The following is a 26986-nucleotide window of genomic DNA, read 5'->3' as shown; positions in this document are numbered from 1 at the left end:
CTGTATGGGTGCATGGTGTATGCTTGTGGGTTTGTGTTCTGAGCTGGGGGTGGGGGGTTCGGGTCTGTATGGGTGCATGGTCTATGCTTGTGGGTTTGTGTGCTGAGTTGGGGGTGGGGGGTTCGGATCTGTATGGGTGCATGGTGTATACTTGTGAGTTTGTATGGTGAGTTGGGGGTGGGGTCTGTATGGGTGCATGGTGTATGCTTGTGAGTTTGTGTGCTGAGTTGGGGGTGGGGGGTTCGGGTCTGTATGGGTGCATGGTGTATGCTTGTTAGTTTGTATGCAGGGGTGAGGGGTTGGGGTCTGTATGAGTATGTATGCATGGTGCATGCTTGGTGGCATGGGGCATAGTGTTTGCTTGAGGGGTGGGTGTCTTGGGACATAGTGTTTGCTTGAGGGGTGGGTGTCTTGGGGCATAGTGTTTGCATGAGGGGTGGGTGTCTTGTGTTTGCTTGAGGGGTGGGTGTCTTGGGGCATAGTGTTTGCATGAGGGGTGGGTGTCTTGGGGCATAGTGTTGCATGAGGGGTGGGTGTCTTGGGGCATAGTGTTTGCATGAGGGATGGGTGTCATGGGGCATAGTGTTTGCATGAGGGGTGGGTGTCTTGGGGCATAGTGTTTGCATGAGGGGTGGGTGTCATGGGGCATAGTGTTTGGTCGGGGAGTAGGGGCTATGGGGCATAGTGTTTGCTTGAGGGGTGGGTGTCTTGGGGCATAGTGTTTGCATGAGGGGTGGGTGTCATGGGGCATAGTGTTTGGCCGGGGAGTGGGGGCTATGGGGCATAGTGTTTGCTTGAGGGGTGGGTGTCTTGGGGCATAGTGTTTGCATGAGGGGTGGGTGTCATGGGGCATAGTGTTTGGTTGGGGAGTGGGGGCCATGGGACATAGTGTTTGCATGAGGGGTGGGTGTCTTGGGGCCTAGTGTTTGCATGAGGGGTGGGGGCGATGGGGCATAGTGTTTGGTTGGGGAGTGGGGGCCATGGGACATAGTGTTTGCATGAGGGGTGGGTGTCTTGGGGCCTAGTGTTTGCATGAGGGGTGGGGGCCATGGGGCATGGTGTTTGGTTGTGGAGTGGGGGCCATGGGGCATAGTGTTTGCATGAGGGGTGGGTGTCATTGGGCATAGTGTTTGCTTGAGGGGGGGTGTCATGGGGCATAGCGTTTGCTTGAGGGGGGTGTCTTGGGGCATAGTGTTTGCATGAGGGGTGGGGGCCATGGGGCATAGTGTTTGGTTGGGGAGTGGGGGCCATGGGGCATAGTGTTTGCTTGAGGGGTGGGGGCCTTGGGGCATAGTGTTTGCATGAGGGGAGGGAGCCATGGGGCATAGTGTTTGCTTGAGGGGTGGGGGCTATGGGGCATAGTGTTTAATAAAAATGAGGGGTTGAAAAAGCCTCCTGCCACGCCACGCCTACCGCCCCACCCACATTTACTTTTCGGCCCACTATAGCCATCATGTAGGGTACTTTCGGCCCTCTGTCAAAATCAATTGTGCACCCCTGCCCTAGGCTGTCTGCTGAACCTGCAGTGGTCCTGGGTAATACTAATATAGTCACTCCAACCTTGCCTACTTATCGGGTTTTCCACCTCCTCACCCTGACCCATTTTGGCATTATTTACCAACCTCTAAATTAGACTTATGTCTCCACCATTCAAAACCTGCACCATATCTTGCCATCGTGTGTTTTGCACACTACGCCTCTGTCATTTACCCCATCTATTATGCTCATTTTGACTTTCTTAATTTCCTGCTCAGCGTCCACACTTGCAGTACCAGCCTCCGTAATACAATGGATTTTTATTCTAAGGATGCATGTAACATCCTGAATTTCTTTATCAATTTTTTGTTTATGTGCACTATGCTCCCTGACACAATATACATGGCTTCATACAGCGATCGCAGATGTTTGGAAGACCATCCAACCTTCAGTTTCATTAGACGTCATTCAGCAAAGCCTCGATCACAAAGCAGCATCCAGCAAGACAATAATGTTCCTCATTGCAGCCATATTAAGTGCCAACCAGCTAAACCTATTCCCCCCAACCCCCATTCACTGCAGCATCTCCAATCAAGCGTTGTGGACCATTCTCTATGTCGAAATCCATGCAACATTCTAGCATAGGCTTTCCCTCATTGCCGCACTGCTCCACTACGGGGTGGTGCTTATTTTCAATTTCAGGTGGAAGAAGACTCTCATCGTCCTCCTCCAGGCTACTGCTAGAGTCTTCAAAGTTCTCCAAATGGTTATTTTCCACTTCTGTGCCAGTGGGTTTCACAAGCCAGCTCGTCAGTGTCCCTTGCTTTTTATTAAGTCTCTTCTTACTCTGATTCGCCTTTCTTCACGCTTTCCTGGTATTAAAGTTTCCCACAACCGCCATGTTGTCAGGGACCACAACCGTTGAATTTGTGGGATCTTTGAGTAGACACAGCTTGGCCACGGCCAGACAGGACGCCCGCCACGGAACGAGAGGGCCCAACAGGAGCCACTGTATTTACAGTGCAAGCGACCCACACCCATCCACCAGGATCCCACAAGGGGCACCACACTTCAACCAATAGCCTTGATAAAGACCTTAGGGTCGAAACACGTGTCTGCTGACAACATGGGGATATAAGAGCCCCAGATGTATAATGTGTACCATAAATTCAAGAAGAACTAACCATTCTCACAAATAAAAGCGACATAATATCGCTGCAAACTGTGTGGAAGAATTATTTCTTTGAAGCTCAAAAGCAAGAAAGCCAGGAACAAAAAAAAACGTTCTACTCAACAAATGAGGTGTTTGGCTAAACCTCAAACAATTACCTGTGATCTTGCAACTTATTAACCCTACCTCAAAACTACCATGAACAACAGAGCCTTGCAAGGTCATTTCCGATTCTTTAGCCAACCATGATTTTTATCTTGGCCTTTAACATATTGGTTTTCTTCTGTCGTCTTCTCTCCTTACTGGTTACATAACACCCTGCATCTGCTGCTTCTTCACACATATCATGGTTTCCTCTTGTACCATCTCTGCCACCTACCAGAACTGATTAGAACGATACATTAAAAAATATACAAAGGACGGTGGCCCAGTTTTCCACATCAGCCTTCAATCAGTCCACAAGAACCCTATCTGATGTATAACACAACTTTACTTTGCCTTCCATGTGTCTGCACCAATGCTGCTTGACATAAATGGCACATAGTCCTTAGACCGCAGGAGAAACGGAATCCCAGAAGGCCATGGAGTCCTTCGATTAGATGGCCTTAAAAAAATACCTTCTAAACTCTAGTCTTAGCTGACTCTTTTTTCGCCTTAAGCAGCAATTTATATGATGACTTAAATGTTCTTCCTCAAACCCATTTGTACCCCTAAACTTTCTTTAGTTCCTTAGTGCACCAATAAGTTTGCATTAAACAGCCTTACAAGAACCATCAAATTAAACATGTGTGTTCCGCAGTGAGGCTCCTTTCATTTCCACACCCCCTACCAATCGTGCCATCAGAATGTTTGAAACACAACCACAAAGGCCACTCGCTGACTGTAGCAACTCTGCAGATTTCTCTTGGTCCCCCAAAAGTGCCTCCAAGGAAGTTAGAAGTTGATCGAACACTTGAAAGACGAAGTGGGTCATTACGCGCTTGGCAGTAGTTCAGCAGAAATTCTGCCGAACTACCACCAAACTGAAGTATTGTTACTGCCACTTGGTCCAGTGGATTTACTGCCAGATTACAAGGGGTGGTAGTTGGTGTAAATCCACATTTATTGGAGTCCATAGGACTCCATGAGGCTTTCAGCAGAATTACCACTGGTAATAATTCCACAAGCGGTAATTCTGCTGATTTCTTGTCGGTAAAGCAGTGGATGTTCCTCGGCCTTTTGTTGGAGGAAACTCCTCCACCTCACCACCAAGCATGTAGTGCAGCAGTGAGGTAATGCAGCGGTAACAGAATTATTGCCACTCAGCAGGGCACACACTTGACGTAATCTTCGCCAACAAGGATCTCATCACCACGGCACCCCTAATTCAAGTACTTTGGAGTGACCACCTCATCATTCCATTCATAATCACAACGGCCGCTGCAACAAAAAAGCAACAAGAAAAACAACCCATTGTGATGAAAAGAAATTGGAGAACCATAAAAAACTCCAATCTAACCGAACTCCTAGAACTCAGCAAACCACAAGCATCAACCATGGAAGAAGCAGACCTAGACAAAAAAGTTGCACTCACTACTTCATACTTGGATCGCAACAACCCTAGACGACATCGCCAGAGAAAAGCCCTTCACCCCATCACGCAAGAAAACTACAGCAAAATGGTTCACCCCGCTACTCAATGCCATGAAAAGAAAAAAGCAAAAACTGGAATCTGAATGGAGGACCAACAACACCACCTCAAACAAATTGAAATTCCTACAACAGATCCGCTCATATAAAATGAAATACAAAAAGCAAAGAGGAAACATTACGACAACCGAATCTTCAGAGCACCAAACGCTCAAAAAGAACTATTTAAAATCATAAACGAAATAAAAAACCCACCGGGCTGCAATAACACGCCAACTTCATCGATGAAACTCTGCGAAGACCTCAGAGACCACTTCAAAAACAAAATAACCTCCATCCAACACTCCATACAAAACAGACCAAGCGATCACAGCTCAAACCCCACCGACACCGACGAGAAACACGCAAACAAGCTACGAAACTTCAGAGAATTATTAGTTGAGGCTTTTGTCAAACTGGTAAACCAAAGCAATAAATAAGGCTCTCCAGAAAACCCTTGACCCCCGGACATATACAAAACAATCCTCAAACAAGGAACCCCCATGGAATACCACAGGAACCTTCTCAACCTCTCAATCTCAACAGGTAAAGTACCACAGGCCTTCAAATCATCCTACATCAAGCCGCTTCTCAAAGACAAAGCAGGAAACGTAGAGGACTTATCCAACTAAAGACCCATCTCCAACATACCCTACATAGCCAAACTGCTAGAAAAGTAAGTCTACCAAATAACCCAAGAATTCATAGAAGAGCATTGCCTACTAGAACAGGCACAAGTTGGTTTCAGACCCATGAGAGGAACAGAATCAGCTCTCCTCTCAATATGGGACGACCTAAAAACAAATGCAGACTCGGACAACAGTACCAGCCTGATTCTCCTTGATCTGTCTGCAGCCTTCGACACTGTCAACCATGCCATCCTCATAAAGAGATTAGAAGGACTAGGGATAACAGACACTGCCTTACTATGGATCAAATCCTTCCTAACAAACAGAATAGAAACAGTATGGATGAAACCTTTTAAATCCAAACCCAGAGACTCCACGTGCGGAGTACCACAAGGATCATCCTTCTCACCGCTTCTATTCAACATCTACATGTACCTATTAATCAAACTCATCAAAAACACGGCCTCACATGCTACAACTACACCGACGATACTCAAATAATCTTCACAATATAAGATACCCGAGAAGAAAACACCACACTAGAGAATTGCCTTTGTGACATATTCAACTGGATGAACCTCAACAATCTCAAAATCAACCCAGGCAAAACAGAGATAATGATTGTTTCAAAAAAAGGAGGAGACATCAACTACATCCCCTGGCCAAAAGAGCTCGGCACCACACCAGAACCATCATCAACTGTAAAAAACCTAAGGGTCCTGATGGATAACAACCTCACTCTAGAGCCACAAGTAAACTCGGTAATCAAGAAATGTTTCTTCCTCCTGCGAACAGCAAAAAGGATCCTACCGTTCCTGTCGTTCGCCAACAAAACACTTACCATCATCGCTCTGATCATGTCCAGAGTAGACTATGCCAATAGCCTATACCTGGACATGCCCGAACGACTTCTAAAAAATCTGCAACGCATACAAAATGCAGCAGCCAGACTCCTCCTCAAGCTACCCAGAAGAGAACACACCACACCCGCGCTAAAAATACTACACTGGCTACCACTAAAACTGTGAATAAAGTTGAAGTCCATGTGCATCATGCACATAGCAACTCACAAACAAGGCGCACAATTCCTAAGCGACAAACTACGGCTACATCAACCGACAAGAACACTAAGATCAAGCACCGACATATGCCTGGAACCAAAACCCTACAACCGAAAAAAAATTTGGAGGATCCTCTTTCTCTCACCAGGCACCCAAAACCTGGAACGACCTACCTAAGAATATACGGAACAAGACAAACCACCTAGCATTCAGGAAACTCCTCAAATCATGGCTCTTCGCAGCGTAACCATAACGGAGATGCACTAGAATGCGCAGACATTAAAACAACGATGAAAATAACTCCAACCTCGGCCTCTCTCAAATTGGACAAACACTCAAACCAAAGAACCAACCACTCGACAGAGCATAAGATATCATGGAAAATAGCCACTAAAGGAAGGCTCCAGAGACTGATCACATACTTAGACCCAGACGAAAGTCCTCTAGTGACTCGCCCACTCGCACGTACCGGACGGACCATATCCAGACCGGCAGACGCATTTAGATAGAATTATGAATATTAGCATGGCCACACTTAGATGGAGTCGTGGATATTGGCCTGCGTCGCATCTGGATGGAACTTTGAATGTTGGCATGCCCGCACTTGGATAGAATTGTGAATACTGGCCAGCGTCACATCTAGATAGGACCTTGAATGTTAGCATGCCCGCACTTAGGTGAAACTTGAATGTCAACATGCCCACACTTAGATTTGTGAATATTAGCTTGCGTCGCATCTAGATAGGACTCTGAATATTAGCATGCCCGCACCTATGCTAAACGTGAAGACTAGCACAGGCCACACTTAGAATTGTGGACAATTGGCCTGTGTCGCATCTAGATAGGATTGATTGAAAGATAACATGCCCGCGCCTAGATGAAACTTGAATGACAGCAGGTGCCACACTCAGAATTGTGAACACCATCCTGTGCCGCATCCAGATTAAGCTAGGAATGTTAGCATGCCCACAACTAGACAGATTTCTAAACACTAGCCTGAGCCGCACCTAGAAAAGACTGTGAATGTAGGCATGCCCACATGTGAAGGCCAACAAGTGCCACACTTAGACAAAACTGTGAATGTTAGCATGCTAAAGGTCATGTAACCCACTAACCAATATAAGCTCAAACTCTTCATACTTATCTCACTCAAAAAACTGACACAACCATCTCTCGCACAACAAGCCGCACGCACTTCACAAAACTGCAACAACACATAAACCGGAGCAACAGCACACGCGGATTGACACCGATCCAATACCTGCACCAAAGCTCAGCACCCGGTGTACACCGAGTTGAAGCTGCCAACAGAACACCACTCCTCTCACTATCCTACTCCCTCTTCACCCTACTAACCAATCCCCCCTTATCATTTACAGATCCGCCAGAGCGCCTGGGGACCAATTCCGTTGGTGACGGTGCGCAGTACAAATACCTTTAACATTTAACATTTAACTTTATTTCCATTTATAACTGAACCGCCGTGCTCATAATGACCCCAAAACATTTCTTAACCATCTTAGACCATTAAAGGGCCTGTCCATTCCCTGCCACCTCACACCAAATCCTGACTCCTTCCCCTTTTATAAATCCATATTAGCCAGAGAGAACTTAGAGGTTGTGGTTGCTTTCAACTCTTCATACTACCTCCATGTCCCTCACCACATTTCAATGTTGTGCAGAGATGAATCAATGTATTCAACGTTTGTCTAATGATGAGTGGGGCATGAGAACAGTCGGTATCCCATGAAAGGTTCTCCATTATACGTCCTTAAATCATATGCCAATGACCAGTCCGTCTTTACACTTAACAATATTTGATCATGTCTTTCTCGGCCACAACACCATTTAAAGTACTGTTATGCCATAGACAAGGCTGGACCAACTGGACCCAGACTGGGTCTGCGTTTGCAAGGATATTTTCTTCCATCTTTGGTTAGGCATTCTCAAATCACAGCAAAAGATTAGCAAAAGTGGACCCCCAATCTAGTGCCTTTCATGCCCCCCCATCTTTTCTTTTGGAAGAAAAATAACATGGCAAAGAAAGACCAAGCTTTCTTATAAACCATTTCTTTATTAATTATCTTCACAAGTAACATATACTAAAGTTCAAACCATTTCAACCACAGATCAATTATTGCATGTTCAAAATCATAGTGTCCCGCCCTTCCTCCCCACCCCTTTAGCATCCTATCCCCACTTTTCCTCCCCTACCCGCTACCCATTCCCTCCCCGAAAAGACACTTCATCCCGTTCATCCAAAACAAACCTCTCTTAAACATTCCATAGGGATCCCTTCTAAGGAAAATGTAAGTTAAATGAAGTTTCATCACAGCCTCTCTCTAGTTAGATTGCCTGAAAAAGAAAGGTCTCCATAAAAGTTGACTAGATTCTTTTTTTGTTGAGGAGGGGTTTCCCTGTCTTTACAGTATATATTTTATGAATTTGAAGGGTGGTGATGCTGCACTGGTCTCTGGCTGGCAGCATCTCTACTGGCTAGGATGTCATTCTCGACAGTCCATTGGTGCGGTCCATAGACCTTTGTGCATCAGTGTCACCAGGTGTACCATCATTTGGACTACATGTGCAGGTTCTGAGGAGAGCTAGTCCGGCCTTCTGGCACTAGTGTCCACAGGATAGCTTCTGAGGGTCCAATCACCTCCCCTTGCTAGGTTCCTGATCTCTACCCTCCTCAGCTGGTCTATAATTGTCTTCTGAGCCTGGTGCCATGCCACATGCTCATTGCTCCTCCCTCTGTGTGCTCCACCCCTTCAGATTAGGACTTCAACTTGCCTTGGACAAGAAGTGTCCCATTGTTCCTTCTTAGTTTCTTTTTACTTGTTAGTCCTTGGTTGTTGAATGCCTCATTCCATACCCTGCTGTTCACCATCCACTCCCAATTGCTCTTCTCTGTCCAAGCCTGATTGTTTTCCTTCTTTTAACCCCTGGTAATCGCCTCCTTCCCACCTCTGCTGGGTACCGCTATCCACCTTCAGTTGTTCTACTCAATCTTTGCTGCTCCCCTCCTTCCAGCTTCTTCTGTTCTCGTCATGCCAATCTCTTCTATTTTCCTCCCTTCTATCCCTGTTGTTCTCCTCCTTTGACCACCTTAAGATCTCCTTCCACCACTGTAAGCTCTCTTTCTTCCACCACCCTATAATCTCCTCCTTCCACCACCGTATGGTCTCTTTCTACCACCACCCAATACTCTCCTCCTTCCACCACCGTAAGCTCTCTTTCTTCTAGCTCTTAACTCTACATCAACTGCTGTTCTCTTTTCTTAATTACTCCTTCCTGGTTTTCCCTTTAATCCCCAGTCTGCTCCTTCCCCAGGCGTGTGGTCATGCTCAGGATTTCCACACGTGTACCATTATTCACTTTGACGTGCCATTGATCCAATTTGAAAAATAGTTGCCGCTCATTTTTTTCCGTGAGTTGGTGCCACCGAAGTACATGGAAGCTAGACTCTAGCTTTTAAAACTGGGCCGCCAACTTGGAACTGGATAGCACATCTCCCCATACATGTGCGGGTGGACAGAGCCTTGGGGGAAGAGATACGTGTGATTCCTTCTGTCAGGTAGCACTCGTTAACCCTGGATTGTATGCAGTAGTTGATTGCAATTAACAATATCCTATCTGCTGAACAAGGCTTGATGGGCGCGAATGGTACAATTGTACAGTTAGGGTTCCCTTGCTCAGGGATGCTGTTGCTGGAGATCTTGACCCACAGTGTTGGTCTTTTTTGCCATTCAGATGTTCTCCTAAAGGGCCAGGAGCAATTTGTGTGCATAGGTGACAGTTCACCTTCGTCTGGAGGAGGCTCAGGGGGGGTGAACCTAGGATCATCCCTCTGCCTCCTGTGCCCATCATCCACTGACTCCTGGAGGTAAAAGGCCCCTAAGCCCCCCCATTTGAACTACCCCAAAAAAGGAAGGGGACTTTGTCAAATGACCAATAACAAGTATAGGTCACCTGGTCTCGGAGCAAGATCCTAATTCCAGCCCTTCGAGGAGATCTGCCACCATCTCCAGGGGCTGTGAGCAATCACTTGTTTCAATCTCTGTGTTATACAATTAGTTCCAATGATCGCCTCTCTGGGCCTCTTAATCATAAGTGTAAAACATGAACGCATGTTATATATCATATTACAATGGAGCACGTGGAACCCCGCCATTAAGGAACCCCTAACATATGTAGTTCTATCCTCAGAACTAGGCGACATGTCTTCTCAGAGTCCCAAAGCCAGCCGAGTGGTATATCCGTACACTACTACAACACTACAAAAAAGCCTACAGGGCAGTGGTCTCCTCGCGCTTTCTCTCCATTTACAATGCACCTAACATGTGTAATGGTGGTAATGTGGTTGCGCAAGCATAGACGGCGTATGCACAAAACCTGTTCGTGAGTATTGTTTGTGCGTGCACAAATGCATCATAATAGACCACCCAGCTTGGAAAGGCAGCAAGGACACCTCTTTTAATGTGAGGGAAGCATGACCGAATGGTCGGTTTCCAGCATTAACTCGCCCATCTGACAGTGGTGAATGGGGGAGGGGTGGGGTTTAGTAATTACATTTTCTCGCGAGAATGGACAGTTTTGCTAATGCGGGACTTGAAAGAAAGGTTAATCAATAGCAGACATTTTTATTTTTTTTATTTCGAAACCAGATATTGGACAAACACATTACAACTTCTTTGGGATGATGTTGTTGACATGTTTGTGGCATACTGTCACATATGTGGTTCAGTGGTCCACTTCCCAACATGCTCCTCCTTTTCCTTTCATCAATGTTTCCAAAACAAGAGCCCAAGGCAATGCCCTCATCTTGCGGTGGGTGGTGTATTTCCAATGTGACCTGGCTGTTAGCCAATGACAGGCGTCTCTCAAAGATGCTCATCAATCACAGCTTCCGGCTTAGTGGAATGGCGGCCATTAGTGATGAAGGGCGGGCTTGCTTTCCCCCGGCAGATTTCCTGCATTCCCGGTCAGCACTTTGCGCAGGGCTGAAGGGCACCGAATGGCGGCTGACGGGTCCCAGGCCTGCCAGGCCTCCGCTGGCACCCTCAGAAGGGGCGCCTGCGCTCAGTGTCCGCGCTGATCCGAATGCAGGCGCCGCATGATGGACAGCCTCGCTGCACCAGGAGCCTGGCTCCTGGATCCCTTGAGATGTCAGAGGCGTGATTTGTGGTGACTTGAACGGGAGTCCCTAATGTGATGTTAAACTGCAGCTGAAGGCTCCATTAAAATATGCTTCAACTACCGACGAGAATGGACATTGGAAAGGTCTGACCGCGCAAGGCGTGCCTTTAGATGGAATCCCCTTGGGAAAGTTGCAAAAGTACCGACTGTATCAGATGCTGTGGGAATGAGTACCTGATTTTAATACCACGACAAATACTGGCAGCAGCTCAACCCATGCTATGGCCATACCTGTCATCAAGTCAGAGGTTGCCTTAAATACAGTAGATAGCAAGCGTTATTATTATTCTTTATTTCTTTAGTTTCAAAGAAACGTTACAAAAAAACACATAAAAACATAATCACTGTATATCAAAACATTATTCCATTAAAACATTGAAACACATTGAAACACATAACAATACAGAATATCATACACTTTTACCAAGGTTTTTGATATCTATCAAGAGTTAAAACATACTTTAAAATGACAACAAATTCACTCTAGCAGTTAATTCAAAAGGCAACAGACAACAGATGAGTCTTCTGTGTCGGCACGGGACATGCATTTGCAGGCACTGGCATAATGGTACTACCTACCCATAAAAGGGCAACAGCTGGACAATGGTTTGATGACCTGGGTATGTGATACCAGTGCCTGGCAAATGCATTCTAATTATGCACATGTAATGTAATATGGCATTTGTATAGCGCCTATTCCCATTGCTCTGGCCTCAAAGCGCTGTAGAGGAACGCCTTTGGTGGACCGAGGAATGGGAGATTTGTCAGAGGAGTTTAGAATGCATGTGTGCATTATAGCCAGTAGGAAGGTAGGTAGGGGTGGCCAGGTCGCTGCATGCCAACACCGTTGGATTTATCAATTCTTGTTTTAGAACAGGACTGCAATGCAAGGAGAAGGTATATATGAAGTGGCTGAAGGCACAGTTGGTTAATTCATCTCTTGCATTCACAGCTCCAAATAACAATGAACTCTCAGCAGATTGCTTAGAAATAACATTGCCGGGCCAAAGTTTGATGTTACGGCTTAACAGAAGGGTCTGAAAGAGATCACAGGAGGATGTGGTTTGGGTGTGGAATAGCTGGTGGTGACCGGCCATGGGCATAGGGATCAGCATGGCCATGACCAGTCAATAGGTGGCTAAATAACCACCAAACAACACCCACAAGCTGTGTGTCCCCACCCACATGTCACCCCCTTAATCCAATGCAATAGTTTTGGCTTATAGGTGGAGCTCAAATGCCACCTAGCAGCAAAAACTAAACAAGCGGTCTTCCCTGCTGTAGAGTTGCAGAGCCAGGTCAGTGGAGAAAACAGCAACACAGACACCAAGAAACCACAGACAGGTGCATCACTGCTACCTCCCTGATTCTGGTGTCAACCTTTTATTTGCGCAATTGTACAAATGTGTCATAAAATGGCTTGGCAACTGTTTCACACTTTCGAGTGGATTTGGATGGGTACAGTACTGAGAGCTCTGTACTGATATATGACTGTGAAGTGCACTGTGCAACTGTTTGTTGTGAAAAGACATCCACAGGTAGACCACAGTCTCACATTGCACTTTATTCTGATGAAGCCAACTTGGGAAATAGATGAATACATGGCAGCTTTTTAGTAGATTTACTTGGGGGTGACAAAGAAATGTAAGTATCTGCAGCCAATTTGGCAAAAAGGAGGGTTTTACCAAAAATGCCCCTTAAGTGCCAGGCTATTATTGAAGTCTATGTAAAAAGAACGAGTATTAATACTTCTAGTGTTGTATCTTCCCCCAAAAAGATATTTGCCTGAAAGAACATCTCTACTGTCATCATATGATACTGATGCTAAACAAAAAACGTCTTTCTGTGTCCACATGTTTCCACACAAAGCTGCTGCATTCAGCTCCAGGCTCAGCAAAACATCAACAGACACACATGGGGGCAGAAATCATCATCACTTTCTAACGTCCCCCTTTCAGCTCTTCCTTCTGAAAGGAATTCTACCTTGTCTCACCTTCCCCCAGAGGCTCAATGTTACACAGACTCTTGTTCTCTCTAGGCTTGACTATCGCAATAGCCTCCTCCTGAATCTACTTTCGTCCACTCTGCGACCCCTCCAGCTAATCCAGAATAGGGCAGCAAGACTTATCCTTGGCCTCAAGCCCAGGGACCACATCTCACCTGCCCTACAAAGCCTTCACTGGCTCCCGGTTCCTGCACGGATTAAATTCAAATCCCTCTGTATCATCCACAAGGCTGTCTGGGGCCAGAGACCACACTATCTGCAACCCCTACTTACTAAATATTCCCCCTCTAGACCTCTCTGCTTCTCTGGCACTGATTCCTTGTGTGTAAAGCGGTTTGCTAAACAGAGGCAGGTGGTTGATTGCTTTCCTTAGCTTGTTCTCTTCTTTGGAACAGCCTCCCCCTCCATCTTGAGCAGAACCTTCTTAAATTCAGGAAGAGCTTCAAGACCTTCCTCTTTACCTCTACCTTCCCTCCCTCTCTCCCATGCTAATCGCACAGTAGATTGATTGGTGTGCAGGGCCCTTATGCATCCTCGGGGCCCTGAACTCTCATACCGTATCATCCCAACTGCTGTCTATCCTGAGCACTTGCCTCTGCTCGCCATTGCAGGCTTGCACTTACCTTTCATTGCACTTCACCTGCTGCTCACCGACAAGCACCACAGCACCTATCCCATTCCCTCTCCCTTCTGCACTTGCACCCTCTGAACACTCACAAGGTATAGTAGGTTTGTCTTCCCCTCCACATTGTTTTTTCTTATATTTATTATTTTTATGTATTGTAATTTGAATTGTCTATCGTTCTCTGTCCCCTCCCTGTTGCCCTGTGGTTGCTTTGATACAGTATTTGCTTCCTGTATAAGCGTCTAACAAGCGCAAAATAAATAAATAAATACAGTTCATTAAAAGCACTCCAGATTGCTCCATACTTCACCCGCTTGTGTTTCATTACACAAACCTCTCCCTTGCAAATAGTAGCACAAGGTCCTGGATACAATCCCAGACCCTTTTAAGAATATTCTAGAGGTGTACATGTACACACATGATTCTTTTTCTCTATTGAATTAGATCTTGAAAGAAACGTGTAGCAACAATAAATGTCTGTTTAATACCATTTACTATGCAAACATGATTAAACATTTAAAATCAATGAATCATTAAATGTTCAGCCATGCGCCATGATTTCATGCTGTCGGGGAGTTTCACATTTGTCTGTGAAGATACCATATTTCTTTAAAGAGTTCTTCTACATTTGATGCATTTAAAAATATATATTTTGTTAGTAGTTTGTTTTCAATATATAATTGCATATTTTATTTCCCAGGCCCAAAATAAAAAAATAAAAAAAATATGGGTGTTATGATCGTAAATCACTGTTTGACGGTGAAGACAATTGTTTAAATTAATTTCATTTTAGAGTAGTTTATTTGAATAAATGGTGATTCACAACAAGCAGAAATATCTTTGCAGGAAGACAGTTGTGTTGCATGCTTCTGGTAATAGACAGAACCGTGCACAAAAGAAAATCCAAATGGATTTCATGTGTTTTCATACCTTGTGGTAAATTGTTAATAAAAATATGCATTTAATTTCACAGACAACACGTTCAGAAAACAAAAACACATCTTAAAAACAGGTGCACATTTAGCCCGCAGTTAGATTTACCTGGAAACTTGTAAGGTGAATTATGGTGGATCTTTGAAGACTTTCTACACGATTCAAAAGAATCAGATAGACATCGGCAGATCCAAGAGAGCTTGATTGAAACCCGCTTTCCTCATTGATCAGATGATGTGATCCTGAGTAAATCTACCTGTGCCCCATAAAGGACAGAGCAGGTAACAGTAGGCTAAAGGAGAGCATAGCAATATAAAAATATACTTACATTTTCAAAGGAAACCAAGTCATTTGCATGGCATTAAGTCTGGCTCTATAAAGGTTTTACATCCCTTCGGTGTAAGCATAGAGTGTAAGCAGTGCCTTTAGCATGCATCCGCTGTATTCATTATAACTGTAGTTGACCCTTTGTGGGTTGTACCAACCTAATCTAGGCTGGTCTAAACATCTGAAGTTCTTTGGATGCAGTATTTCCTGTGTTTACACTAGTCCTGTGAATGGGCTTCTCTGGCCTCCAAAATAAGTAAGGTAACTTGATAAATACAGCGACAATTGTATATCACTGAATCCATACAGATACGTGAAAAGCCCCAATGTTTTCCTTTCAACATGTTTCAGAGCGTTGTGACATCAAATTGCATCTTAATATTTTGACATATGCAGAGGCGTAGCCAGTATTTTCTAAAAAGTGGGGCCTGAAGCTAATGTAGTTGAGCCCACGGCAGCGACATTGACATCTGTAAATGCCAACACAGTGCTGCTGAGTGGGCACTTACAGATTTTGGGCGGGCCTTGCCCGCTCAGGCCCCACCCTGTCTATTCCTCTGGACATATGAATGTAAGCATGATGGATACATATCTACTTTACATTTCTATCTAGAAACATTAAGATATCCAATATCTTCTAAGAAAAAGATTAGACCATTGTTCTGTTTCCGGACCAGTAATGACTAATAATTATTCTTCTGATTGTTCTAGATATTCCCCAAAGACATAGGATAGGGTACACAAAAACACATATTGTTAAAAGCATGGCAATTGTGATTCTATTACACATATTCTAAAATTGTAAGAAAATTAATTCTCATTCTTTTCTTTTTTTCTTCTATTTATGGCATTTTGATTGGCATGCGCAGTGTGTACAACCGTGCAAAGAATTCTGGGACCCGCAGCGAAAACCATGTCTCGGGAAATGTGAGGTACTGTTTGTTCATGTTGACGATTTATTTAAAATACAATCCATTTGTTAATATTTTGTGGCATTATCTTTCCAATGTAAAATATCATTTTTGTTTATATATGACAGATGCTCATCAACCAGTTTGGGACCTCGTTAGGCCAGAAGAAAAGATAATCATGATTTGCAACTCTTTTTTCAATATATCATTTTTATTTTGAACTTTAAAGAAATCATGCAAGATCCAAAAGATAAAAAATTATAAGACATCTCCCAGAGCTATCCCTAACTAAATTTAAATACCATACAAAATATAATGTCAACTAAGATCATGTGAAAATGAAAGAAAAAATGTAACAGTCCCAAATCATAAATTCCACAAGCTTTCTTAGCCCATCTTAGTAAGATTGCAAGGATAGAATTAAGATCGACTAGAATTTTTCAATATCATAAATCAGAGATTGGTATCTCCTGCTGTGTGTGTTGCTTGGATGCCCTTTAGGAGTTGCTAGGGGTCACACTTGCTTTTAGATGAATCATCCCTTGCATGGTCTTCCGGGGACATGATATCGGTCCAGGCACCAATGAAAAAGGGGCCAACGATCATATATTACAATGTGTTTCTTTCCAGAACAGACTTTTTGAAGAAAACCCAAGGGGTGTTTTTGGTAAATGGTGTAGTAAATAAAGCATTTCAAAGTATGTTTGCTTATAAACATTGGTTAAAGCAAATATAGTAACTTTTGTAACTGGCCCATTCTGGCTAAGATATTGGCCCACTCTGACCAGAAACCCTGGCCCATACTAGAACCATGAGCTGCCACTTAAGGCATTGCCTGATTGCCCTATAGGCCAGTCCGAGCCTGATCCCTTGAATCTCTAATGCCCACGACAGAGGTAACCGCAGTGGCGCTCATCCATGATGGGCAATGTGGTGCACAGCCACCAACCATTAAGGAGGAGCCATCATTTATTTCATTATTTATTTTATTGCAAGTATTTGATAAAGCACGGTCCTTGCCGGGATGGCAGATGGAGCAAATACAAAGTGAAACAAAAAATACACATTTTCACAGATAAGATGAAAAATACGCAATGATTTGTATTATAATTATAAGGGCTAACCCAGTGAAAACACTGAGCAATTCCCTCAGCTACATCAAGCCACTGAGGATGCGCTCCTGAGCTGGCCTTCTTGGTGTACAGTGCATGCCCAATGGGCCATGCAAGACTGGGTGCAATTTGCTTCACCAGCCGTACGTGTTCATTGGGCATGCATGCTGGGGAACTCAAGGGCCAGAAATGTGTTGGGGCACTAATTGGGCATCACAGGGGCCTGTGCCACGTGCTGGAGCTGCTCCGAGCACTATTGCGCATGTCCGGAACAAGGAAAGGGAGCTGGTTGACAGTGTGCAGGATGCATAGTAATCAGATGCCCATGCAGGCGGCATATGTGGCGGCCCTGGTAATGGCGGGCATCCTGAGGCATCACGTCGGCATCATTCATGCAATGGAACAAACAAGCCTCAATATATCTGTACTCTTGTATGTATTGCATGCATCTGTGCAAGGGGTTGCATCTGTGTCAATGTCTGAGTCAATTAGACTGCAATGTGTACGTTGTAATGTATGGGTGTGCACGTGTAGATAAGGGCATGGGAGAGTGATGATTGTGGTAGTGTGTGGTTGCATGTGTGAATGGGAGAATAAGAGTGCTGTGTGAATGTTGTTATAACTAGGTAGGTATGAGAATGAGAGTGTAGTGTGAATGTTGTTGTGCTTGAGTGGGCTTATGAATGGGAGACTGGGAGTGCACAGTGAATGTGTATGAATGTGTATAGGCTAATGGCAGGGAAGGAGAGTGTCTGATTGGGAGTGAGGTCGAGAGAGAAACCCCATGGTCCCAGAAATGTATGTACAAGTCTTCTAAAGTGGTGCATCGTTGGGCATGTCATTTTTACTTGCATTATGGGCAAAGCCAATATGACGAATGCTCTTGATAATTGCCCACACTGATGAATCCAGTATGGTCATGGAATTCTACTAGAATTATGGGAAGTGCAAAAAAATGATGAGTGTTCCTATGTGCGGGATATTGGCCTACATTGGTGAAGCCAATATGAACAGGTTTTCTAACAGCAGCATGGCATCAGGGAAAAAGCCAACATGATGAGCAGTTTTACATGGTGGTGCTGGTCCACATTGGTGCAGTCAAAATGAACATATATAGTCTACAAATTATACGGCCTGAAGAAATACTAGAGTAAATATTAATCCTAATATATCTTCAATTTCCATGACTTTGAGACTATGTTATTGATCCATTCTCTATGTGTAAACACTAATGCAAAATGCATAGCAGTGGGAAACAAGGGTTGACCACCAGAAATACCAAAGGATGATGGATTTGCATAATCCTACAATATTGGACTTTAGCACCCACGAGGGGGTGTGATAGGGCCTCCCAGACAATCAGGAAGCGTGCAAACCTTCATACACTGGCCCTCACCACATGCACACTGCAAAGAGGACGGGAGTATTACACAGGTATCCTTTCATGCACAGAGGCTTTGCGGCACCCCTGGCGCCTGAAACATAGGGGGACATACGGTTGAGGGCCTGCATGGCCTACCCATAACACAATGGGGGCTAGGATTTGATCCTGGTGAACTCCTCGCCCACTGAGTGAAAGCCTCATCCACGGAGTGATCTAAAGGAAATGGGCACCAGGTTCCAAGCTGCAGTACTATATTGTCGAGGATACTGCTGAAAGTGCTGCGCAGCACAGTATTGTGTTGCCATGCATCTATTATGTATTCTTTTTAGGTGCCCCATGCTTTTTTGGGTGCGTTTTGACCTAGTTTTATATTTTCTTTCTGGTGCAGGAATTAGCCATACTAGATGCATTCACTATTTATTGCTAAATATTTATTCGTTTTTGTAAAACAAGTTTTCTTACAAATATAAACACAGGGCAACATTCAGATCTAAGAACTGTACTATACAATAGTGTGTGAAGCCACTGAGTTTGCATGCCTTAAGCCCTGTCTCCCCCACTTGGTTATACCAGACTGTCCGGTGTATGCCTAATAGATTGGCGACCAATAATAGATTGCACGATCCTGGTGAATGCCTCGTCTACTGGGGGAATGCTTCAATCAACTGGGCACCAGGCTTTCATCCACTTTGAATGCACTCAGTAAACATTGCTTTAAAACATAGTCGTTTTTAACACCTGCGTTTATTTATGTAAACCGGTTTGATAGCACAGGGAGTAGAGCGCTCGCTTTGGCATTTATGCTGAGCCTGCTGACGCAAGTTCGACTCCTGCCAGGGCCAAACTCAGCCTTTCATCCTTCCGAGGTCGATAAATGAGTACCACACAGCGTGGGTAATAATGAGCAGCGCTCAGATGCCTGAGGGTTAGTAGCACTATATAAATGCTAAATATTATTATTATTGTTTTGCTTTTCTCTGATTTATTTTGAGGTGCGGGGAGGTGGTCTGGGCCACTGGGAATTCATTCAGTATTTACCAATACTTATTTGTCATTTATTGTTTTTATTTATTCCCTGCTATGTTTATAGTATGTACGTTGGTAGAAGTGTACCAAAAAAAGTAGCGTTATTGTGGTCTCGGCAGGGGAGAGGGAAGGTGGAAGCAGAGTGCGACATGTGATAAGTTTTGCGGCCGGGGCATTGCAATAGTCTAAGTGACTAGTAACTAGGCTCCTATTGCAACTTGACACTTCCACAAGGACATGAATGGAGAAATCCCCTATATAGAATGGTGAATATAATTGTAAAAAGTAGAGGACTTTGTAAACTGACAAAAAAATATAAGTAGTGGAACAGCGCTCCCGACCGTTCCTGCTCACTTCGATCACTGAGTATTATTGTTATTGATGTATGCATTATTTACTGTCTCTTACTGCAGTACTGGATAGTTAAGGGCTCAGCTTTATGAGTCTTGGTCGGTGCTGTGGTAGAGAATCCAACTCTTACAGTACCTCTTAGACAGTAGCTTGCAATGGCAGTTGTACAATCAGGCCATACTAAGCCAGTGCATAGAAACAATCTGACTTTCGTACTGAACCCCCTTTCCTGCACTCCCCTTCGCTCCCCAGTTTCTTGATACTTGCATTTTTCTTATGTGACCATTCCAGTGAGATATCAATATTTATGTGTAATTGAATTGCTTGAATCTCAGTCTTGGCTGCTAGTGCTGCTGGACCTAAACCCAAATTATTACCTTTGACTTTGGCCACAAGACTTTATCAGACTATGCAAAAGAGCCTGGGACCGGCAGGCTGCCTCCGCCCCACGTAGCAGGATGTGTTTTCTATTGGCAATGCGACCCGAAGCGTCATCCTCGCTTGTTCTATTACTATTTTGCAGGTTACCAGTGTGAAACGTTGATTTAATAACCCAGAAAGTGAAAGGTGGCGGTAAGAGGACAGTTGTAAAATGGTGTGGGTTAGGCTGGAAATGGACAGGGGACCGGAGGTGGTGCGCAGTGGTGGACGGGTGGAGCGGGGAAGGAGCCGAGTGGTTGAGATTCTGCGAGCGTCCCCTGGATAATGATAGAGGGGGGCTGGGAAGGACAGAACATGTGGATGGGGGACAGAGAGAGGCTCAGGGGCAGCGTGCAATGGAGGAAGAGGAAGTGGGACGAGGACAGGGAGAAAGCCCTTTCAGGACTCCCACTGCAGAAACTAAAGTATGCAAAGGGAGGTTTTTTCGAAATGGTGGCATTCAAACAGAACACGTGCAATTGTCATCTGTGCTTCCCATGGAACAGTGTGTCTATGTTTTTTCAGAGACTTATGTTAGGGTGGACTCTTCCCTTGGGTCCTCTAGAGAAACCGAGCTACCCTTTCCCTTTGCAGGCCCAAAAACCCCACTACAACTCCTGCACCATTCCATTGCAAACCCCCCCACCCCCCCGAAAATGTGTCCAAAGTGAGAATGATCCATGATTGCATATGTGTTTAATGTCATAAACGTTGCAGGCAAACCAAATAATCACATGTATAGTGCATGTATTCAAATAGGGACAGCATCAATAGATGGCATAGCCGTCAACGCCACACACATTCCTTTTCGCGACCACTGGTAGGATCTTTCAATGTGGGCAATTGTCCTGCACCTCATGTCTCATATAACTACTTGAGACCAAAACCTGCAGGTGCCCTAGATTAGCTATGCACTGATAATGGGTTTATGAACCCACTTTAAATATTTCTTGAGGTGGGTCCACGCCGTTTCAAGTAGGTAAAAGTCTGCCATCTCAGCTGCGAGCATACCCAAAAGAGGCCTGCCTCTCAATCAATCCCGCAGCAGGCGAATGTTTTGGGGCATTGTCCTGTATTATCCATAGTTTTACGGGGCCTGATGGATAAAACCATTGCACATTTGGGATAGACACCCTATAATCAGTATGCTTCTTGAAGACATCTGCATCCACTGTTCCCCCAGAGATGACTGGGCCATTCTTGGAGATGCCATCCAGACACAGACATCCACTGGGTGCTTCCGTTCTGATTACTAAACAGGTGTTCTCTTTTCCAAAATGGCATCCTGTTCATAGCAGTCAGTAGGAATCCATTTCAGAAACATTCAAGCTCTACGTATTTCTCATCCCTGAACAGAATGTATTCAAAGTCCTCGCCGCTCTCAATCCACTGTTTTACCTGGAGAACATATTCTCATGTTTAACTAACATCACGCATCATAGGAGACAGCCTAGAACGTAAGCTAGACTATGCCGTCACTGTCCTTCATTCTCCTTGTCTGTGCATGTGCTTTCCCTTTGGTGTGGTAGTAGGTGACATTCTGTATGACAGACATCCTGAGAGTGCCCATCCATTGCTACATTTCCGTAATGAAATACCTGGGGCCAAAAAGCCCCCTAAGCTTGGCGCTCATCTCTGGGCCGATGATTTTAAGATATACATTAAAGTAGACAGAGCAGGTGAAGTGGCTCCCAAGTTCCAATGCACAATGAATAACTAGACAATTGTCTCAAAATCATGAGAGTGCAGTTTAATAGTTTCATAGTGTGCCATTTTAAGAAGTCGTCAACGCTTTGTGCATTAATCGAGGCCTATTGACATTTTGCATTTTGGGGGTGGCGAAAAAACTACTAATGTGAATAGGTGAAAACACCTTGCAAGAGGCAGGGGGTGTAATCAGGCACTCTGCAGAAGCTTAAAACCTCCATATCTGTGGGGTTCCGCCACCCAACCCACGTTTCAGACTTTTGAAATTTAGTAAAATCACCACCAACTAAACACGAGAACCTCTATAGTTAGAAGAAAAGGAGGAATAAGCTGATGTTAAGGGGGATTGAGTTGGCTATGAACTTGTTTTTCACTCACCCTTAAAATCAAAGATCTGTAATGAAATTGTCATTGTGCCACCTGACCTCCATCTTCCAGGAGCTGCACCGGCAACCCCAATGTTCATGCACCATGTTCAAGACAGCCCTGCATCACCCACAGAGCAGTCAGAATCAAAACACACCCTGCCTGCATGGGAAACGCACCCTCTCCCAAGTCCAGTGCACCACCAGAAGTCACACAATCACTGGAAACAAAGAACAACAAGAGGGTCAAAATAGGAAACAGGCCTTTTCCTCTTACAACCCCTATCTCTGGAGCATGTTACCAAAGCCTTCCACTACCATCCTACACTTCAGTAAGAGCCTACTATTCCAAGAACATTTCACTGATTGGTCTGCGCAACCCTACTTTTCCCCCTATGAAGCCCCCCACTGCCATGCTTCCCCTTTTAGCTATCTCTGCTACCACCACCCCCTGCCGCTTAACCCATGGGTCTGTCCCCTGTGTATGGTGCCCCATTGACGCCCCATTAGATTGCTCTTATAAAGCCCATACATGGACATCTTTCCTGTCTGTACATTTGAAAGCGTGATAAAAGAGGTGGGAAGACAGGCAATTGTGAGGATCTCTCCCAGATCATGCCTGCAATTGAAATATGGGGTAATAAACCCCTTTTACTTGGACCAGGGCTGCAAACTGCTGTCATGTACTAACATATATACCCGGCGCTTGCGGGAGCGTCTCAAATTCCCCCTAAACCAATTTTGTTGCAATTGAAACATGATTCAACTCCGTCAACTTTGAGACGCTAGCTGCGTCGTGCAATGACTTAAAATCGCCCCAGTAATAGAAATTAAGTGAAATTAAACCTTACTTAAAATGTTCTTCCCCGTTTTGGTTTTCCTTTCTTTTCTTTGTAACTCTCTGTTTGTAACTGTGACAATTAATGTCTGTCTCATTTGCTTCCCCGAGCCGCCTGATTTGTCACTGCTTTGTCTTCTGTCATGGTAATTGTTTCCCATGAAAGTGTTCTGATTATTTGGGCTGACTTTGAAGATTGTAATTGTTTTCCGATGTACGAAAGATGTCATGCTATGACCTGATCTGTTTCCCACGTTCGAATGCTCCAAGCTCGTTAGCATTATTGTATATTCTTTTCAATGATATGTAGAAAAAAACAAAATCAAACAAGGAAGCAAAATTGCAAAGGCTGTTGAAACTGTGTCGGGAGTTCTTTGCAACAGCCAGGTTTTTGGATTTGTATAAAATGTATTCCGTTCTACCAGAGCCAGTGCAAATTTGTTCGAACACTTGGGCCCTTGCTAAGAAGTCCCGGGCACCTTATATTTTCGTTTGCAAGAGAAATAGACCATGTGGGGCATCAGAACATTGACTTTCCACAAGTGAAAGTGCGCTTATACACATTAGCTGTACGGCAAGTGCAAACAACCCCTACTTTAAATGCATGTTTGCTTCAGAGCAATGTCTGCCCTAGCGCTAATAGGGTGCAGTTTTAGTTCTATGGAAACATTGCCCGGCTGTAAAACTGCATTGAAAAAATACTTATGTGCATTAGTGCAATTTCTGCCCCAGGACTCCCGTGCAAAACTGCACTTGAATATTTTTGTTCAAAGGGCCAATATGTTAAAATATTGATAGTCCTACATACTGTTTGTTTTCCGTGACTACACCTGTGATTGGTCGTAATTAAAATACGCAGGGCCTCACTATATGCTTGACAGTATTCCAGTGGTAAATACGCCGAAATGTCAGCAAACTCCATTATCATTACCACTTCTTGGTCTGTGGAGTTAATACAGGATTACAAGTGGTGGTAATTCCCACTTTTGGAGTCCATAGAACTCCATGGGGATTTTTTGCCAATTTACTGCTGGTGGAATTACCCCACTGTAAATCTGCTGATTTTTGCAGGTAATGTGGAGGATTTACCTCCAGCAACAAGGTTGAGGTGAATCCACCACTTTACCTCTGAACATTGTGTATTTACTGCACAGTACTTCAGCCACAATTATAATTTTGTGGTGCAGGAAAAGTGGTGGTAACAGAATTACTGCCACTTTTTTCCTTACTGGCAAACTTGTAATGAGGCCCCAAAAGTTTAAACGGCGACCTGTCCTCTAATCTAGAGCTTGTGGCGCTCTCTGTTATGCAAAACTGTGCCATTATGCAAACATTTTCCCCCCAAAACCAGGACTCAAGTCGGGGGTACACACTGGTGGACGGTGTCCACCCACTTTCATCAGAGGACGGACAATATCTCCTGTTTATTTTAGAAGCCGTGTGTGTGAGAGGGAATCGACCATCTGCACGGGAATAGTGTGCTCTCCTGGGCTTTTTTTGTCTGTTTAAAAGAATGAATGATGGCAGATCAACCTCTGAAAATATGTGGGCACATATTTTCCACGCTCACTGCACAGCAGAAAAACAGTCATGTATTCTGAGAAGACACATCTTACCAGCGTCTATCTGACACCTGACAGCCACGGGTACATCAAAAGCCTTTGGCCGTGGGCAGCCTGATAAGAATTTCAACGCCCCATGGATTTGCATCTCTATTGTCAAACACTATTGTCAGTGGCAAATACTGAAGAATGTTAATTATCAGGCCTCAGGGAAAGCCTGGGTGCAGGAAGTGACAATGGAGACCAGACGCCAACACCTGTTTGTAATGCAATGTGTCAACCTGGTATTAACACCCATCCTTGGTATGAAAGGGCAGTGATTGTCCTGTCTGGAACCCCTCCTTTCAGAGCAGGGAAGAATGTGAATTGTAATAGACGAACGTCTGCCTGCAACCCCCTACTTCAAAACAGGACCATGTTGTGATCAAGTGCCTCATAGGGCTCAGTTAATTAGGGAGACACTTTGATGTACAGCAGACAGGAAAATGGGTGGGATTTAGAAGTATATGTTGTCATCCTTCCCCTGTCTGTTGCCAAGCGCTCTGATTCTGACCTGAAGCATCACTGAAGATTGTTGGTGGAGACCCAGGATTGGCTCAATTAAGTTAGGCTTGGCCTACACCAATCCCTGGACCCCGTTTGGCTTTAAAAGAGGGCTGAGCCCCTCACTGATAAGATCATCTGAAGACTTTGCAAGGAGTAAGAAGAAGGACTCATTTGGACCAGAGCTGAGGTACAGTCTATCTTACATCTTCCGCCAGTGAAGGATGGCCAGGAGTTCCAAGAAGGAAGAAAGATCCCTCCCCTAAACATCTCCCAGGGAATAGAGGGAGATACCGGACTCAGGGGACCCGTCCAGCAGCTCCAGAACTGGTACCCAGCCAGCACACAGAGTTCCCTGCTAGGTTCTGACAGCAAGCTACCTAGGTGGGAAGTGCCGGAGAGTCTCTGGACAAAGGACAAGGCTGTTGCCTACTAACACCCTCCTGAACTTTGGGCCGTCCACCTTGAAAGGACATGAGCCCTTTAAAGAAGCTAGGAGTGCCACACAAGCAACATCCAGAGTCCATCTTTTTAAGGACAATTTTGAGGCAGTTGTGTCCTCAAACTGCATCCGGTTGCACCACTGTCTGTTGTCACGCCGCAGTGACCAGAGCCGTCCAAGACACCTCGACCAGCATTGCAGATTGCCAACCAGCACAGAGACAATGATTCTCTGCCCTGAGGTGCCGCACCGGACAGCCTGCAGACATCTGTCCAGCCTTGCTTGCCGAATTGCCTGCCGCCTGGTACCCGCAGCTGTCTCCCACCACTAACTGTGTCTCAAGGGCTGCGAAGTGCCCTGGAACCGCGTCACCGCTGTTGAGCACCAAGAACTTCTTCATCACCAGGTACATTGTGGTTCAGCCCCCCTGGTCCTTCTCCGAAGGCCCCTAGATACACTTATGACTCTTTGCCCGTTTGGCACTGGAACCAAATAATCTTGAACTACAAGACTGATTACTTTACCAACTACCCTCCTGTCAGAATCCAGAGTGCATCCCTTTCCTTTGTGAAACTGTCTGTCCTCTGTGTTCCTTGAAAGTGTGGGTTGTAATAGTGGTGTGCTAGAAGTGTCTGCTGTAGTAATAATAAAGTAGATATTGTTATACAACCTTGACGGGACAGTCCCTTTTATCATTGGGTAATAATTGTATTTCGCTGTATTGCAACTAACCAACAAGTCGGTCAAGTGGCACAGCGAGTAAAGCGCTCGCTTTGACAAGCCAAACTCAGCCTTTCATCCTTCCGAGGTTGATAAATGAGCACCACACACCGTGGGTAATAATAAGCAGTGCTCAGATACCTGAGGGTTCGTAGCGATATATAAATGCCAAATTATTATTATTATTATTATTATTATTATTATTATTATTATTATTATTATTATTATCCACGACCTTGCAGCGATAAGCTTGCCGTTCCGTCCACGTTACCAAAATTGGACAAGGATGTCTTATAATTCGCTTGTGCTTCCAATCTGTTCGGACCTTTCTGGCGCACTAGAGGTGTGGGGCTGATTGATGGTTTAGAAACCGATATTCATCCCTGGACCACTGGTGCCCTGGAAGTTGATTCGTCACAGTGTGTAAAATGAAAAACATAAGCTGTATTTTCTGAATTTCTGCCGACCTCAGGACTCGACCCGCGCTTGCAGCCCGGACACTTAACCACTG

At 44.8% G+C, this 26986-nt stretch overlaps 1 protein-coding gene across 2 annotated transcripts in view; it reads left to right on the top strand.

The window, feature by feature from the left end:
* LOC138491837 (anosmin-1-like) overlaps positions 1–26986 on the top strand; it is a 550452-nt gene that overhangs the window by 134556 nt on the left and 388910 nt on the right. For both annotated transcript variants that reach the window (XM_069618627.1, XM_069618628.1), the window contains exon 3: positions 15964–16026. In XM_069618627.1, coding sequence (XP_069474728.1) covers positions 15964–16026 — 63 coding nt within the window. The remainder of the gene's footprint in view (positions 1–15963; positions 16027–26986) is intronic.

Source organism: Ambystoma mexicanum, chromosome 10 (assembly GCF_040938575.1).
Source record: "Ambystoma mexicanum isolate Mex_15411 chromosome 10, UKY_AmexF1_1, whole genome shotgun sequence".
Taxonomy (NCBI): domain Eukaryota; kingdom Metazoa; phylum Chordata; class Amphibia; order Caudata; family Ambystomatidae; genus Ambystoma; species Ambystoma mexicanum.
The sequence above is the reverse complement of the archived record's forward strand: the minus strand, read 5'-3'. Positions and strand labels throughout refer to the sequence as shown.